Genomic DNA, 16720 nt, shown 5'->3' with positions numbered 1-16720 from the left:
TTATAGCCATTCTCTTCTGAGTACCAAAGGCTACAGGAATACCTACCTATTGGGAAATGGCTAAATAAATTATGGTATATGCATATAATATTATTGGGTCATAGGAAATGATACTAAAATCCACCTCCTGGCAGGCTGTATCATAAGGGCACTGGCAAGCTGTATCATAAAGGCACTGGCAGAAGGTGTTGCCCAACCCACAGATGATAAAGGTATGTTTCCAGGCCCAGGCTCATGCAGATGATAGCTGGAGACACCAGAACACAATGGATGCTTAAAAGACTATCACCCAAGAAGAGGGGCTTTTAGAAAGGAACTTCCCACAATGCCACTCCGAATGTTATTCTCAACTGTGCTGAGCTGGTGACCTACTACCTCATTGAAGATGCCCTTCTGAAGGCCTGCCTCATGACTGACAATCTTCCATGCCATTTTACATCAGCCTTTGGGGCTGGCTTCTGTACCACCATAAGTGCCTCCCTTAAAGATGTGGTCAAGAAAGCTATATTAACTCTGCTGAGGGCCAGTATGCCAGTAACAGACACCATGCTCACCATGCTTCGGAAAGAGGGACCCCAAACCTTCTACAAAGGGTTCATGCCTTCCTTTCTCCGCATGGATTTCTGGAATGTAGTGATGATTGTCACCTATGAGCAACTGAAAAGAGCCCTGATGGTAGGTCATACTTTCCAGGAAGCACCTTTATGAGCCTTCTCTGCCAGCTTCCTGCCTTATACACCCCTACCCTTTTTAGTTCAGGTTCCAACCTGCCCCTATTCCTTCCTACTTTTCTTCCTTTCTTCTTCCCTCCTTTACCACCCCTGAAAAATCTCCCCTTCCCATCTTAGAGTTGGGCCCATTTAATCCTTCTCCAGCCCCTTTCCTCTGACATTGTAGTTTCTCTCAGTTCTCAAATGTCTTATTATAATAAAGCTAGATCAGAATCACCCCCAAAAAATTGTTTTTGGGGGGGGATTAATAAGACTTTTATGAGCCTATGGAATGTTGTAAACCAGAATTAGGAGGGAAAAAATTATAAACTGAGAACAACTGGATAAAGAAAAACAACTTCGTAAGACTTTAGAATCCTGATTGATGCAATGACAAAACACAATTCTAGAGGACCAAAGAGGCACACTAACCACTTTTTGTCCAAGAAATGATGGACTTAAAATGCAAGATGAGACACACATTTTTGGAGAGGGCTATTGGGCATTTTTTTGTTTGATTATGTATATTTGTTATGAAGGTTTTCTTTTTCTTTTTAGATAGTTCAAAGGGGGGAGGAAGGAGAGAAAATAAATGCCGATTAATCAGAACAAAATAATAAAATAAAAAAAAATTTAAAGATAATGAATTGGTTTGGTATGCGGTCTATTCCCCATATTGAAAAAATCACAGGTTTTATCTAAGGGGTAGGGGAGAAAGCATTCACAGTCATAATCTCAGACTCCTTTGCTGGATCTTAATCCAGGTCAGTCCACTGGTATTCCACAGGGTTCTATCTGAGCCTTCTCTTCTCCCTATACTGTTTCACTCAGTGATCTCAATCAGCTCACTTGGCTTCAATTATTATCTCTATGCCAATGATTCTCAAAGCCACTTATCCTGCCCTAATCTCTTGGATGACCTCCAATCTTACATCTCCAACTGTTTTTCAGACACCTCCAACTGAATACCTATTAGACATCTTAAATTAGACATCTGATTATTTTTTCCCCTAAAACCTCCTCCCCTCCAAATTACCCTATTACTGTCAAGGGTACCAACATCCTCCTAGTCCTCTGGGCTCCATCTTCAACTCCCTTTTATCTCTTACCCCTCATATCTGATCTGTTGCCAAGGCCTGTCAACTTCACCTTTTTACTATCTTTCATATGAGCTCCAGTCTCTCTTCTGACACTACAACTGATATGGTATAGGCCCTTATCACCTCACACCGGAACTACTGAAATAGTCAGGGAAGATCTGCTTGCCTCAAGTCTCTCCCCACTCCAGTCTATCCTTCACTCAACTGTCAAAGTGATTTTCCTAAGGAGCCAGTCTGATCATGTTACCCTCCTACTCAAGAAATTCCAATGTGTTACGAATAAAAATTAATCTTGGAGGCTTTATACTAAATTTATAGGTATATATTTGTAAAGAGAGGAAGGAAGGAAGGAAGGAAGGAAGGAAGGAAGGAAGGAAGGAAGGAAGGAAGGAAGGAAGGAAGGAAGGAAGGAAGGAAGGAAGGAAGGAAGGAAGGAAGGAAGGAAGGAAGGAAGGAAGGAAGGAAGGAAGGAAGGAAGGAAGGAAGGAAGGAAGGAAGGAAGGAAAAGAAAAAAGAAAACATTTTCAGCCTCCCTAACCTAGCTGTGTTAATTCCACTCCATCAAATCCTAGATTCTTCATGGGCCATGGTTCCATGGCAAGGCCCAGGGGACCCAGCTACCCCCATGATCAGACCAGACAAATTAAGGCCAGTCAAGGAGCAGGCTTGAGTTCAGGAAGGGACCAGAGCCCAAGAGACTGAGTTCCTAGATTCCTGGAGGTACCACTGCCCCTGTTGCCAGAGGTGGCTTACATAAATATGTGCTACCTGGATGGCTGAGAGAGGGCTTCTTCCTAAAGCCCACAGGAATAGCAGAGTGAGGGCCTTTGAACTTCAAGTGCTGGCTTTTTCAAGCTCAGTATAACCCCTCCCACAGGATCCTTCAATTGGCCCAGGGTTTCACCTCAGTCCCCATACATCACATCCTTTGACTTTCAATGGTCAGGAATCTGGCCTGCCATGCTGGCATATTAAGACACATGACTCTGTGACTCCTATGGCTACTTAATGTGGTGAGTCTTCTGGGATTGGACTGGGTTGGAGGTCCCCCAGATATTTAATTCATATAAATTGCTCCCTACCACCTCCAGGATCAAATACAAAATCCTTCATAATGTGGCCCTCCTCCACTTCTTTTCCTAGTCTTTTTATATCTTATATCCCATGTACTCCCTCCAGTTCCATGAACAAGATGTTCATCTCTAGGCATTTGCTCTGACTATCCCCAAAGCCTGAAATGCTTTTTGTCCTCAACTCTTCCTTCCCTGGCTTTAAGTCCCTACTAAAATCCTAACTATTAAAAGTTTCTCTCAGCTTCTCTTCATTTTAGAGCCTCTTCTCTGTTAATTATTTCCTTGCTTTATATATATATATATACACATATATATATATATATACACACATACATATATATATATATATATTTGTTGGCATATTGTCCACTCATTGGATCATAAATTCCTAGAGGAAAGAGACTATCTTTTACCTTTTTGTATCCTCAGCACTTAGCACAGTAGCTGGCACATAATAGGCTCTTAATAAATTTTTATTGATTGATTTATATCATACTTCCTCTTAAAAATCATATTGCTTTTGCAATAAATAGTCTGATTCATCTTTAGAGCTAGCAACTACTCAAGACATTTTTTATTTTGTGATCCAATTCTAACACAATTTCAAATACCATCTTCAGAAGTTAAAAGCGACCTAACCTACTTCCTGTTTCCCCAAAATTATACTTCTTTTTGTGTTTTATTTTGAGACTAATGAATCAAAATGAAGTATGAAAACTATAAAAGTGATTAGGGTTCAACATGAAATTTTGTCCAAATGGATAGTATCATCATTAACTATTCATTATTAAGCATAGAATTTCCAACCTAACCATACCAATCTTGGGTGTGATACCTAATCCCTCTGTGGATAAGAATATATCAGCTAACCAATATACTGATTTTATATTAAAGGGATAATATAACTATTACTAAGCCTGATTTTTGCATTGAAAAAACTCAAGAGGCTTTAGTCACTACCTTAGAGTCTGAGACTATGACTGAACTCCCTCACTTCACAAAAAAGGAAAGTGAAGTCCAGAGGGAAATAGACTTGCAGAATGTCCTGCTTTGAGTTAGTAGAATTCTTTTAGTGAGTTCCAGCTATTGTTGCAAACTACCAGGATGAATGTGCTGTTATATCAAGACTTGGTTGGTAAATCTGTAAATTATATTACCTCATCTAAACAAGGATATTATGGTTATCTGTGGTCTAGAAGACTTAACATAGGCCACAATTTAGATTGAATACATTCCCTCTAGACATATTCTAACTGCTATTAAATATCTGGGGCCCAAGACAAGGTACACACAAACAAAAATATGGTTTATCAAAAAACAGTCAGTTTGCCTTCCTATTTTAAAATGTGGCCAACTGATCAGTACCCTCATTAACCAGGTCACAAAACACTGGTGCTATTTTTCCTATCCAGTCACACAAAAGAATATTTGCATTTATTTCCTCCAGAAGTTTCCAAACCCTCTAATTTTAAAAAGGTAAGTATCTATATTTAGGCTGAGAGCACCAAGATTTATTAATATCAGATTACTGTGAATTGGAAAGGTCTTTAGGCTACGCCCCCAAGTTTATAGATGAAGAAACCAAAGGATAAAAAGGATAAGAGTTTTATCTAAGTCAGAGAATCAACTGACAAGGATTTCCTGAATCTCTATTTTTAGTTTAAAGATAATCTCCCACAAATAAATTTGTTACCAATATGCTTATACACTAGCTATGCCTTGGTTAAGATAGAAAGTTCAATACAGTCATTACATGAGTAAATCTCATTTTCTAAGCAAATGAAATAATAAAAACTTGGTTCTTAAAAGCCTATTCATAAATTAATCTAAAAATAGAGTTGTAGGCAAGCAGGAGTGGAATGTCAGGAGGCCTAGGTGCCAGTAGTAATTTTGCTACTAATTAGCTCCTATAACACTGAGTAAATAATTTCCTTTTCATTTCTTCATATAAAAAGTAAAGATATTGAATAAAATAATCTCTAAGGCTCTTTTCAGTTATAAAAGTCTTTATTCCATGTGAAGTAACTAAAAAATTGATGGCAGTCAGGACACAAAAAGGAGCACTTGGCTTAAATCAAGAATAGATGAATGTAAAGTCATATACTTACACTTGGGTTCAAATATTCTCTTCATAAACACAAGAAGAGGATGGCATGGTTAGGCTGCAGTTTGTCCAAAAACAATCTGGGGCCTTTAAACATGATGAGTTAGCAGTGTGATGGAGGAGACAAAAAGTTATGTGGCCTTGGGCTGCATTAAAAGAGGTGATGTGACAGTCCCCCCCTTATACCAGTCCCTGGCCCTGGACCCTGGCCAGTCCATATTTGAAGTGCTATATCTAGTTCTGGGAACCATGGTTTAGGAAGGCTGTTGATAAGCTGAAGAGTATCCAAGAGAGGGTAACCAGGATGGTAAAAAGCCTTAAGTACATGCCACAGGAGAGTCACCTGAGGAAACTTGGGATATTTAGGCTGAGGGAGAAAGGGGATGGGAGTGAGAACTGTGAGGGAATACTTCTTCAATATTTAAATGGCTAAAATGTGAGAGAGGGGTGAGCCTAATTCTGTTTGGTCTGAGGGCAAAGCCAGGATCAGCAAATAGAAATTGCAAAGAGGGAATTAGGAAAAACTGTCTTGGCAATTAAGAGTCATCAAAAAGGGGAATGAACTGTCCTAGAAGATAGTTTCTTCTCAACAGAAATCTTCAAGCAAATGTTGGATAAGTTATTAGAACTGTTTCCTCTTTAATCCTGGAAGGAATGCCTCTTTTAATGTATGTAACCCAAGGTAACATTTTAGGTAGGGATTTCTGCTGGGCCAGAAGTTCCTTCCAACTCTAAAATTCTGCAAATCTGTAAAGTATTTGTTAAACAAGGATTCCTATTTGTTGCTACATTTTACTTATTTCAAAATTTATCTTTTGGGAATTCTACTGAAATTCTACTTGTTCATTTGGGCTTATGATTAACTTCCAATCCCAAGAAATTTCCCTCTCTGAATTTACTTACCTTCTGTCAAAATCTGTTTCAGAAAGGATTGTTGGAAGAAACTCCATGTTAATTTAGCCTCATTCCAATTGACAAAATTCTGCAGAAAAAAAGGATTTAAAGTTTTGGTTTTTAGTAGTAGAGGGAGGGAGAGAGGGAGCTCTGCCTTTAGGTTATGTACTATAATTCCTAAATCTGACTAGGGCATCCTTCTTTCTATACCTGTCCCAATTCCTCAGTTAATGCTGATACCATAGTAGGTAATTAATAACTGCTGAGTTGAATTGTACACATTATCAAATAGAAATATGAACTCTTCCATCTTGGCAGCCTTCTTACAAGAAGCCTATCAAAATAGCAATACACTGATGACAGTTGGGAAATTGTTTCACTTCTTTCAAAAGTTCTGAAGAGTAAATTAGTAATTCAACATAATATTCCTTATAATCAACAAACAGCAAGTACTTTCCTTGATCTTCCCAGCTGTTGAGTAAATGTGAAGTTGTGGGCTGTATGTAGGCCAATTAAAAAAAAAAGTTTTATTGCTGCTTTTGTTTTTATATCATGTTCATTTCTCCCCTTATTCATTAAGCTTTCCTTGTTAACAAAGATTTTAAAAACCAGATTTCTATAAAACTGGCACAGTGACTGACATGCTATGCAATATTCTGCCCCCACCCCACCCCCATCAGAGTCTCCCATTTCTCCAATAAAAGAAGGGAGCGTCCTCTTCTGTCTATTCTCTTAAGCTTGCAGATAAACATTCCTGCTGTATTTACACTTCAGTTTAACACTATACCCATAGTGGTAAACCTATGGCACTTGTGCCAAAGATGGCACACAGAGAATTCTCTGTGGGCATGTATTTAGTCCCTGGCAGAGCTGCTCCCTTCCCCCTCACCATCGCACCTCCCCACTCCTCTGCACTTACCCCCTCCCCTGAGTAGAGTGCTCAAGCCACTCCTCCCCCTTTCTCCCTCCCCTTTCTGGTGTGGGGCTTTCATGACCCTCCTCCCTCAGGAGAAGAGACCAAGTCTGAGGGGAGACTCTGCACCCAGATCTCCAAGGAGGAACAGGTTGAGCCCCAGCCTGGGGCTGGGCAGCTGCCCTGAATGACAGGAAGGAAACAGTGGAGGCTCAAGCTGAACGCCCCCTCCCCAGACCCCTCTCTAGGGTTACCCTGGTTCACCAAGACCCCATCAAGAACTACCTGTAGCAACCTCCACCCCCATCAGAGAATTTTATCGAATGTACACCTGCTGGTTTGCAGAGGAGAAGGAAACTCCAAGACTCCATTTGCTCCAAGTCTGAGGGGGTGGGGGGGTAGGGGGCATCAGATCCCTCTGGCAGCACTGCCCTCACCCAGAAGACTTCAGGTCAGGCAGATGGCAGTCAGACCAGAATCACTGGTAAGACAATTCTTATAAGCCCAGACTTGACTTGAACCCAGATTAGGATTAGTTACCCCAAAGGACAATTTTATTTTTAAAAAGGGAAGCTTGTCTTATTCTAGAATCCTGTTTAATCTGTCTTTCCTTCCCACAATGGAATGGTGGCAGGACTTGCTGGCCCAGGAATCTCTCCCACTGGCTTGGATTTTCCTGAAGAAAGCTGCCTAAGGTAGTCAACAACATCCTGAAAAGCAGTCCCTCCTCCACATAGGATCCATTGTCTAGGGGGAGGGTGTGTGTGTGTGTGGGGGGGTACTCGATGTGGGGGGGCACTGCACAAAGTTGGGGGGGCAGGCATAGCACAGAGTGGGGGTGAGGTTGAGGCATGGCACATGGTATCTAAAAAGTTCTAAAAAGTTCACCATCACTGCCTTATACCAATATGCCCCGGAGCCTTTCATTTACAATCTACCAGAACCTTGACTTGCTCTACCAAAGGAATCATGATCTTTATGCTATAATTTAAGGACTTAGTATTGAGTTTTTCCTCAGTTACAAACTAAATTATGAACAAGAGCTTTGATCTTTATCTGATCCCAGTCTATGTAGGGAGAAATACTTCAGAACAGCCCTATATTTACTGAGCATTGTGTCTGTCAAACGGTGAGAGTGATGCTGGGTCTTTAATATGCAGACATCAAGTTGTCCTACAAAAGGCCCCAGAAGCAAGTGAAGCTTATCTTTAGCCCCCGGCACCTCTCTTTTATGTCCTCTAATTCCTTTGCATGCACATTTTGGGGCTGCCTGGCTATTATGATATTGCTCTATGTATAAGGTTGCTCTGGTAATAATGGGTTAGAGTATAATTAAAGTGTTAGTATATAGAAGTATCTGCGTTTTAAAACAGGTTTATAAGAAGACAGTAACACTTAACTTTGAGACAATCACTCTCTAACAGGGATATTTCTGGGAACATACATATTGACAAAGAATCTTCTGAACACCCCCTAATCATCCTAGATAGAGAGATAACCATCTACTCCATTCACTTGTCAAGCCTGCCTTATCTCTGCAGCACATACTCCTTCAGCTAGTCAATCATGGAAGTCTGTAGTGACATACTAGGATAGACGTAGGCCCTGTCTAAAGATTAGGGATGACCTGGGTATTTGTCTCCATACTGATTTGATAGTCCAGAGGGATCCTGGAGAGGAAAGGTAAATTCTAGCAATCTCACTAGTTCTAATCCATTCAACAGAATCCTAGAAGGCAAATAATAAACCAGAGTCTTCTAAAATCAACCTGACCTTCTGGGGTCCTCTTCTTCTGAGGCTGAATGTACAGTAGAACAATATATAGATTTAAAACTGAGTGTGGCAAACATTTGTAGATATTGACTTCTTATTTGCTTCATATCTTTATGTATTGATTCCTCCATTTGAATATAAAGTCATTCTTTGTACTTGTCTAGTACCCTGAACACAGTAGCTATTTAATAAATATAAGCTGATTGATGCCAAATCACAGGGTACTTCATCTAAAAGACTAAACAAACTTTTTTTTTACCAGATGCAAATACATCGGTTCTTAAGCACCACAGTTATGCAGTTTTACTTTCTTCAGGTATGGGTAAACATTAAACTTTGGAGTAACAGGAAGGATTCACATAATTCTCTTCAAAATAGTAAATGATTGTAATACCTTGGATCTGTTGAGTTACTTTTTTCTTAAGTAAATTACTTGTTTGACTTCCTATTCAAATGTGAAAACTATCAGATCATATTGTGCTGTCAAGAGCTTTATAGGACTATGAAATAGGAATGACCACATAGAGTCAATGGGTGATGAAGGCCCTCCTCTAGTGCATTTCATTGAAAAGTTCTGACTTCAGGCTAAAATTTCCCAATGTCTTCTGTTTAAGGAGACTTGTGGTTTGGAAGGAATGGCCTTACTATAATTTACTATTTCTAAAATGCTCATTAAAGACTGAACCTAAGGTTGGACTTCCAGTCTGATAAGAAGCATAGGAGAGAAAGAAGAAAGTTCTATTTTTCTTCATGCTCTTATGAGTAACTTGTCACTTAGGAGACAAAGAGGGGAGGGAGACTTGTACTTTTTGACTCTGAAAGAGATGTCAATTTTTACAGGTCCTTCTCTGAGAAGCATCTGATCAACATGCCATTCTCCAGCTTCATTTTCTAGAGGAAGAAAGGGGGGCACTGAGAAAAGATATGTGATCTGTAGTAAGTTAGACAAAGTCACAGAACTTGGACTGAGAAGATCAAGCTACTTTAGCTGGGGTCAGCCCATACTCTTTTAACTCTTTTCTTCATGAGGACAATCTTATTAACTGGATTCTCTCTATAAAGGCCAAATGTCCTTAAACAATGTTTATAGGCCTTTGGATTCATGCTGGTGCTCAATGTTCTTTTATCATGCATTGAATTTCATAGGCAGGAACGATTTTAAATTTCATTAACTCCATTAAAATATTAATATGGAATTCAAAGAACAAGTAGGATGTAATAATTCTACCTTAAATTTTTGTTCTAAACATACTATCTTTTGATTAAAAAAAAAACTTGTTCTAGGAGGAAGTTCTCAAACTTCAAAAAAAAACCCTCATAAAATAACCAATTTAAAGAATTTCATAAAGTAAATTTCTTATTGTAAAATTGTCATACATTATTTTGTTTATGCAAATCCCTACTCACTTTATTTACTTCTTATTTCTTGGCTTTGTTTACTTCGTCACAGATTAGTGCTGTTTACTGAAAAAGTTTACCATATTGCAGCCCTGCACAGGTCCTTAAGGAAGAATCAGTTCCAACAACCTTACTAGTTGGGCAATTTTACTAGGCACTACATAAGTGAGTTGTTCACACTCTTATAAAGAATTTTCTTAATGTCTTTAGAATTGACTTGCTGGTGTGAAGGAGAGATGACTGGCATAATTAATATCATTGAAATCTAAGTCTGCTAAAAAATGTGGTCAAGAAGTATCTGTATTTTCTTACTGTTTCAAGTGAAAAGAAAAGAATTGTAAGGAATTAAATAAGTTACTTAAAGATCCATTTGGTCTTGACCATTTTCACAAAATTAAAGTGTGTTTAAGCTTAAGAAATATCAGTTCTCTTATAGAAAAACTTACAACAGAATTCAGGAACTTCCAAGGGTTAAATTCTACATATTATTGTATCTTTCTAAGAACCAAAGGAAAAGAATAAATAAAAATTCCTTCATTACTCTTCCCCACATAATTAACAGTTCTATTTCTAGAAAACAAAGATAAAAAGATGGAAATGGAAAAGCAGACTAATTGAGAGCAACCTAACCAAAGTATCATTCAGAAACCATCTTATTAGAACTACAATACTATAAATTATGTCAAAGTAGTAAATAGCATCGTTATGTGGTAAGGTAATCAATGGATGCTCCTTTCAAAGGATCAAAAGATGGAAGAAGTGATTAGGGAAATTGTTAAACTTAGACTTGATTTTGGCCAATAAGGAGGAACTGTCCATGAAATAAAAATACAGGGAACCTTGGGAGATAGTGACCATGCAATCTTAGAATTGTTGTCAGATAAAAAGGAAACATCAGGCATTATCTAACACATACCCAAAATTTTAGGGAAGCAGATTAATAAGATTTCAGATATAGGACAGGTAGAATCCAATGGTCTGGCTAACTGGAAAGTGGGATCAAGAAAGATGGGATCCTTTCTGATCCATAGATTCCACTATGAGGCATGAAACCCAAGGAGGTTGCTGATAAAAAAGGCCTCATATATACCAAAATATCTATAGCATCACTTTTCATGGTAGCAAAGAACTGGAAATAAAAGAGGTGGCCACTAATTGGGGATTGGCTTAAACAAATGTTGGTATGTGAAAGTAATGGAATAATACTATGCTATAAGAAATTATGAATGTGATGGCTGTAGAGAAGCATGAGAAGATTTACATGAAATAAGCAGAACTAGAAAAATAATATAACCAATGACTGCAACAACATAAGTGGAAAGACAATCATTACAAAACAAATGTAAATATTTTCCCCCCCAAAGCATCAAAAACAAGTTTAGCCTCAAAGAGAAAACATGAGAAGACAGATGTGGAGGTCCACAAGTATAGATGATATAACACATATATCATCAGGTTTTCTTGATGTCTTGATTGGTTTTGCATCATAAAGAATAAATGGGGGACAGTGGGGATAGTAAAGGAGAAAGATACAAGGTAAAACCTAAGCAATATAAAAATAAAAGATATCCTAATAAATCTAGTATTTCTTTTTAAAGAAAGAAATTATGACTAGGAAGTCCTAATGGAATTTAATATTGAAAAATGATAGAGCCATGGATACTAGTGTTACCACACAAATTTATTGACTAGCAGACTTTTAAAAAGGGTCTACATGAGAGGTAAGAAAAAACAGGCATTAAGAGAACAGCAAGGCTTATAAGAATAGTTTTAGGAAGGATAAAGCATATATGAGCTGAGATATATAATAAATGTTAAATATAATAAAAGAAGATATTTAAAGCTATGCTCATAGTCAATGGCAAGAACACAGTGATAAGATACCTGCTTTAGGAGAAGGAAGAATGAAAAGGGAGTTTGAATTAGGATTGACATAAAGGGAAATTATTCAATTGCATTATGCTTCTATTTTTCTCAACCAATGACCTTCAGACTAGTAACAGCAGAATAAAAATGTTAATAAGGAATTGAAATTCAAGAGAGGTAAGGAAATGGTCAGAGAGCACCCAATTACTCTCATTTTCAGTATATATCACCTGGAATGAATAACTACATCCCAGAGCATGGAAAGTTTGCAAATGTAATTGTTGAACTGCTACTGGAAGATTGAGGGATCATGGCAAACACAGAGATGAAAATGCCATTGACAAAGTACACATTAATTCCAGCAAAGAATCTGACAAAAGTCTTTCACAATATGCTTGTGGACCAGAAGAGAAAGTGGACTAGATGTTAGATGGTTTCAAAAATTCAGTAACGAACCAATATCAATTTGAATAGACTTCTCTAATAACAGTACCACAGGTTTCTGTCCTTGACCCCATCCAATTCAACATTTGTGTCAATAACATGGTTGAATAAACAAGTGGTACACTTATCAACTGTACAAATGTTTAAAACCTGGGAGGAATAGCTAATGGTCTAGATGACAAAACTAAGATGTAAAATAATTTTGACCAACTGAAATCATGGGCTAAAGCAGACGAAATGAACTATGATAGGAATGAACATAAAGTCACTGAGATTTTTTTTTTAATCTGTACAAATAAAGTACAAAAGGGGGGAGGTGTAGCCAAAGAGTAGTTTGTGTGAAAAAGATTCAGGAAGTTTAGAGAACTGAAAGCTCAATGTGAGTCAGAAGTGGGCTGCAACATCTAAAAGAGCTAATGCCATCTTAGCTTTGCAGACACTGGGATAGTTTCCCAGTGAGAGAAGTTTTGGTCTGACTTCCCTCTATCTTGGTGAGACCAAACACGGGGTACTACGGCCCACATTTAAAAAAAAAAGGCACTGAAAAGATGATGATGATGGGACCTAGAACCATGGCACATGTTAATAAGTTGAGAGAAGTAGTCCTGTTTAGCTAGAGAATAATGGAGGAGGCCTGAGTGGGGTCTTCAAGTATCGGAAGGACTATCTTATAGGAGAGGGACTAGATTTATCCCGTTTGAACTCAAAGAGAAGAAACAGTACAATTGGTAAAAATTATAAGGAGGCACTTTCTGGCCCACATTAGTAAAAAATGTCCTTGAACTGCCTTGGGGAAGTGGGAGGGTGAAGGAGATGAATGGAGCTCTGTCACTGGAGATCTTTAGACAGAAACTTCAAAAGGATCACTTGCTGGTGATGGTATGAAGAAGATTTGTGCTTTGGGGAGGGTTTAGATTATTAAATGACCTCTAAGGTCCCTTTAAACCTTAGAATTTTATGACTTCTATCACCAAAATCATCAATACTTGAACTATGAGGTAGAGATCTGAACAGAAAAAGGATCAATTTTATTCTCAAACATCAATATCTAGAATTCCAAATTTCCCAAATGAGGAGGACACAGTTCATATTTAGCAAATCATCCTATTAGAGCTTTTCAGTGACTTAGTAGTGATAGAGATGATCCATGTTACAGATCAGAAAAGGCAAAAGTTCACTGGGAGCTTCAATGGTCAGACAAGCTTTGTAGACAGGCCTGTATTTTCTATAAAGTAACATTATTTTTACAGTCCTTCTTTGTGACTCTACAACCAACACAATCTATGCTGAAGTCAATGTAGGAAAAGTCCACCCTAATTAGAAGGGTAAACCAATTCTAGTTTCCTCTTCCAGAAATGGAACAAGTACCCATGATTAAAATTAAGATGACAGTTATTGGTTTGGTTATTTACCCCATTTACTGTGATGTGAGGTAAGAGATCTGTCATTCCGGAGATTGGAAGAGACTTCTTGGTTGGTTCACGGGAACCCAATAATTTCATGAAATGTATGATGTAACAGAACACCAAAACAGTGGTATACAAAAGCTAAAAAAAAGAAGAGAGAAACCTGAATTTTACAATGTTAAAAACAAATTTAAACAAAAGTTTTTCAGACTAAAGTAAGATGAGATGTTGCATCTACTAAATTTAATTTTGAATGCCAATCAAGAAATAAAATCGTTACTAAAAATTTCATAGCCTCTTTTATCCAGTGAACATTGCTGGCAAAACAATCACTTCACTAGAGAATTGCTATACCTAATAGAACATGGCCACTTTTCAATAGCACCCCAGAACATTATGGGGCAGCAGTAAAAAATGTCCTTAATCTTTTGCTTAGCTGAAATGACATGAGTAATTTTAGACAGAACATAATTTCTAACATTACCATTATTCAAAACTCTTGAGCAATATAAAATAATAGACAAATTAGATTAGTGTTTGGACACAGTAGTAGTTAACACCACCCAAAAAATATATTGTGGGCATTCACAATTGCTCTGTTCAAGAGTGCCTGATTATACTGAGGACTGGGGGGGTTTCAACCTTTACATGAGTAATTTTCATAAGTTCCGGAAACCTGCGCAACTTATGATTACAAAAAAAGACCCCACATCTGTTTTATTTGCAGAGAAGCTGCCAGTCCTCTCTGTCTCCTCTTAAGTACATAGTTGGCAGGATGGGAGGAGGACTGATAAGAGAGGTCCCTCCTCCCTCCACCCATTCTGGAGACAAAGACCAACTACAGAGGCTAGCCAGGAAGAACAGACACCAACCACTGTTTGTTCTCAGGCTGGGTGAGGGGAGAGAAAGAACACTTTCATAAGTGCTTACCTGCCCCCTACAAAACTGAACAGCAGCTCTTGGAATGGGGGCACTATCTCCATATCTTCCTTTTTAATAAAGAACATAGTGGTGCCCCTGATGCTAAGGGGGAGAAGTCCCAGACAGAAAAAGAGGAGAAAAACTCTTCCTCTGTAACAAGATTTTTTTCTGTTCCATCCTACCTTGACAAAAGAGCCCCCAATCAATTCTTAAGTACAAAAAGCTTGAATGTAGGGAAAATATGATAAAGAAAAAAAAAACCTGTCATTTTACCTTTCTTTTTTTAAGTTTCTTTTTTTTAAATTTTTATTTAATTAGATGATTTAGAATATTTTTCCATGGTTACAAGACTCAAGGTCTTTCCCACCCCTCCCCCCATTCCCTTCCTGTATCTGACATGCAATTCCACTGGATTTAACATGTGTCATTGATCAAGACGCATTTCCAATATTATTATTATTATTTGCACTAGGGTGATCTTCTAGAGTCTACATCCCCAATCATATCCCCATCAACCCATGTGATCAAGCAGTTGTTTTTCTTCTGTGTTTCTTTTCCCACAATTCTTTCTCTGCATGTGAATAGTGTTCTTTCTCATAAATCCCTCAGAATTGTCCTGGATCATTGCATTGCTGCTAGTAGAGAAGTCCATTACACTCGATTGTGCCACAGTGTATCAGTCTCTGTGGACAATGTTCTCCTGATTCTGCTCTCTTCACTCTGCATCAATTCCTAGAGGTTGTTCCAGTTCACAACCTTTCCAATATCTTAAAGGCAGGTTTAGTATTATTAAAAGTGTCCTAAGTACTTGTACAGTCCTAAGTACAATGACAGGCAGCAATTTCTCTTGGCCAGGAACCACAGGGAAGTGGTCAGGGTCTATGAACACTTGAAATATAATGTACCTTAAATTCTGTGTATTTGACTAAATATGCACTACTAATACTTGGGAACAAGTAAGACAGTTAGTTTAGAGAAAGGAAGGAGGCAGGTCAGTAAGAGTGAGGGTATATCATTGTAATGGGCAGGAGTAGAAGTGGCAGTTCTACTGTTATATCAAAGTGTGATGTTTCCTTCTGGATTCACACAAAACCTGCTAGAATTGCCTGAAATGATTTTTTTTGGGGGGGTAGGGGAATGAGAGTTTTTTTTAGAGGTTTCCTGTAAAGCAGTGAACTCAGAATCAGGTCTTATTTAATGACTTAATAAATTGGCTCAAAGCCTAGCAAGCAAGAAGAATATGCCTTTCCTAAAATAGCTTCTATGCCAGGGTGTGGTCCCGTCCAAGAGAGCTATTCAAGGAACTGCATCACAAAGCTATAAAAAACCAGAAGATAACTACAGTTTTGCCTTTTCTTAATCAAGCTGACTAATCAATAAATATCTACTTAATGCCTACTAGGTGCAGAGCCTTAGAGTAGGTCCTGTGGATGATACAAAGACAGTATATGACATGGTCCTCCCTCTCAAGTAAGGAAACAACCTGGGAAGACAGAGCTCAGACACATTAAAAAGATGACTAAAATTGAATTATAAGGTAATGGGTGATGTGTCAAATGAGTGATAGAGGCAATTCATGCTACAACTCAGAAAAGGCCAGAGTTCCCTGGAGGCTTCAGTGGTCAGATAGGCTTTGTAGAAAAGGTAGAACTTAAGGGAGACTTGAAGAAGGGTAAAGTGGTCAAGGGAAGACAGCTGCCAGAAGGTCATCTTCTGTGTTCAATCTTCATTCCTTCACAATTCTTTCATTTCATCCTTATGTAGATTCCTGCATGTTTTTTGGTCATTTATAGTCAAAGAGTATTTTCCTGAGATTCAGAGGTCAGCCATCACTGTTAATTATAAGCAGTATCTAGCTGAGCATCTCAAGCAGTCAGACACACCTCATTTTGTATCACTAACTCTCCATTTCCAAAACTGATATTGAATTTCAAACAAATTTAGTTTTGAAATTTTGTAGTTTTCTATTTCTGTTAAACATAAATTATAAAGCCAGGATACAAGATATATATTTTTAAAACATAATTTTAGCTCACAGTTACCCGGCTTCTGTAGCTTCAGTAACATGGCACCCTCCACACAGTGAGTGCTTAATGAATGTTTTCTAAATTAAATCCA

General features: G+C 38.1%; 1 protein-coding gene across 1 annotated transcript in view; it reads right to left on the bottom strand.

Moving 5' to 3' along the window:
* The window catches only part of RFT1 (RFT1 homolog), a 58276-nt gene that overhangs the window by 34174 nt on the left and 7382 nt on the right, over positions 1-16720 (bottom strand). Inside the window, exons 6-7 of the mRNA XM_001380155.4 lie at positions 13688-13822; positions 5891-5969 (exon numbers count right to left, since the gene is read on the bottom strand). Coding sequence (XP_001380192.1) covers positions 5891-5969; positions 13688-13822 — 214 coding nt within the window. The remainder of the gene's footprint in view (positions 1-5890; positions 5970-13687; positions 13823-16720) is intronic.

The sequence above is a fragment of the Monodelphis domestica genome, chromosome 7 (genome assembly GCF_027887165.1).
Source record: "Monodelphis domestica isolate mMonDom1 chromosome 7, mMonDom1.pri, whole genome shotgun sequence".
NCBI lineage: Eukaryota > Metazoa > Chordata > Mammalia > Didelphimorphia > Didelphidae > Monodelphis > Monodelphis domestica.
The sequence above is the reverse complement of the archived record's forward strand: the minus strand, read 5'-3'. Positions and strand labels throughout refer to the sequence as shown.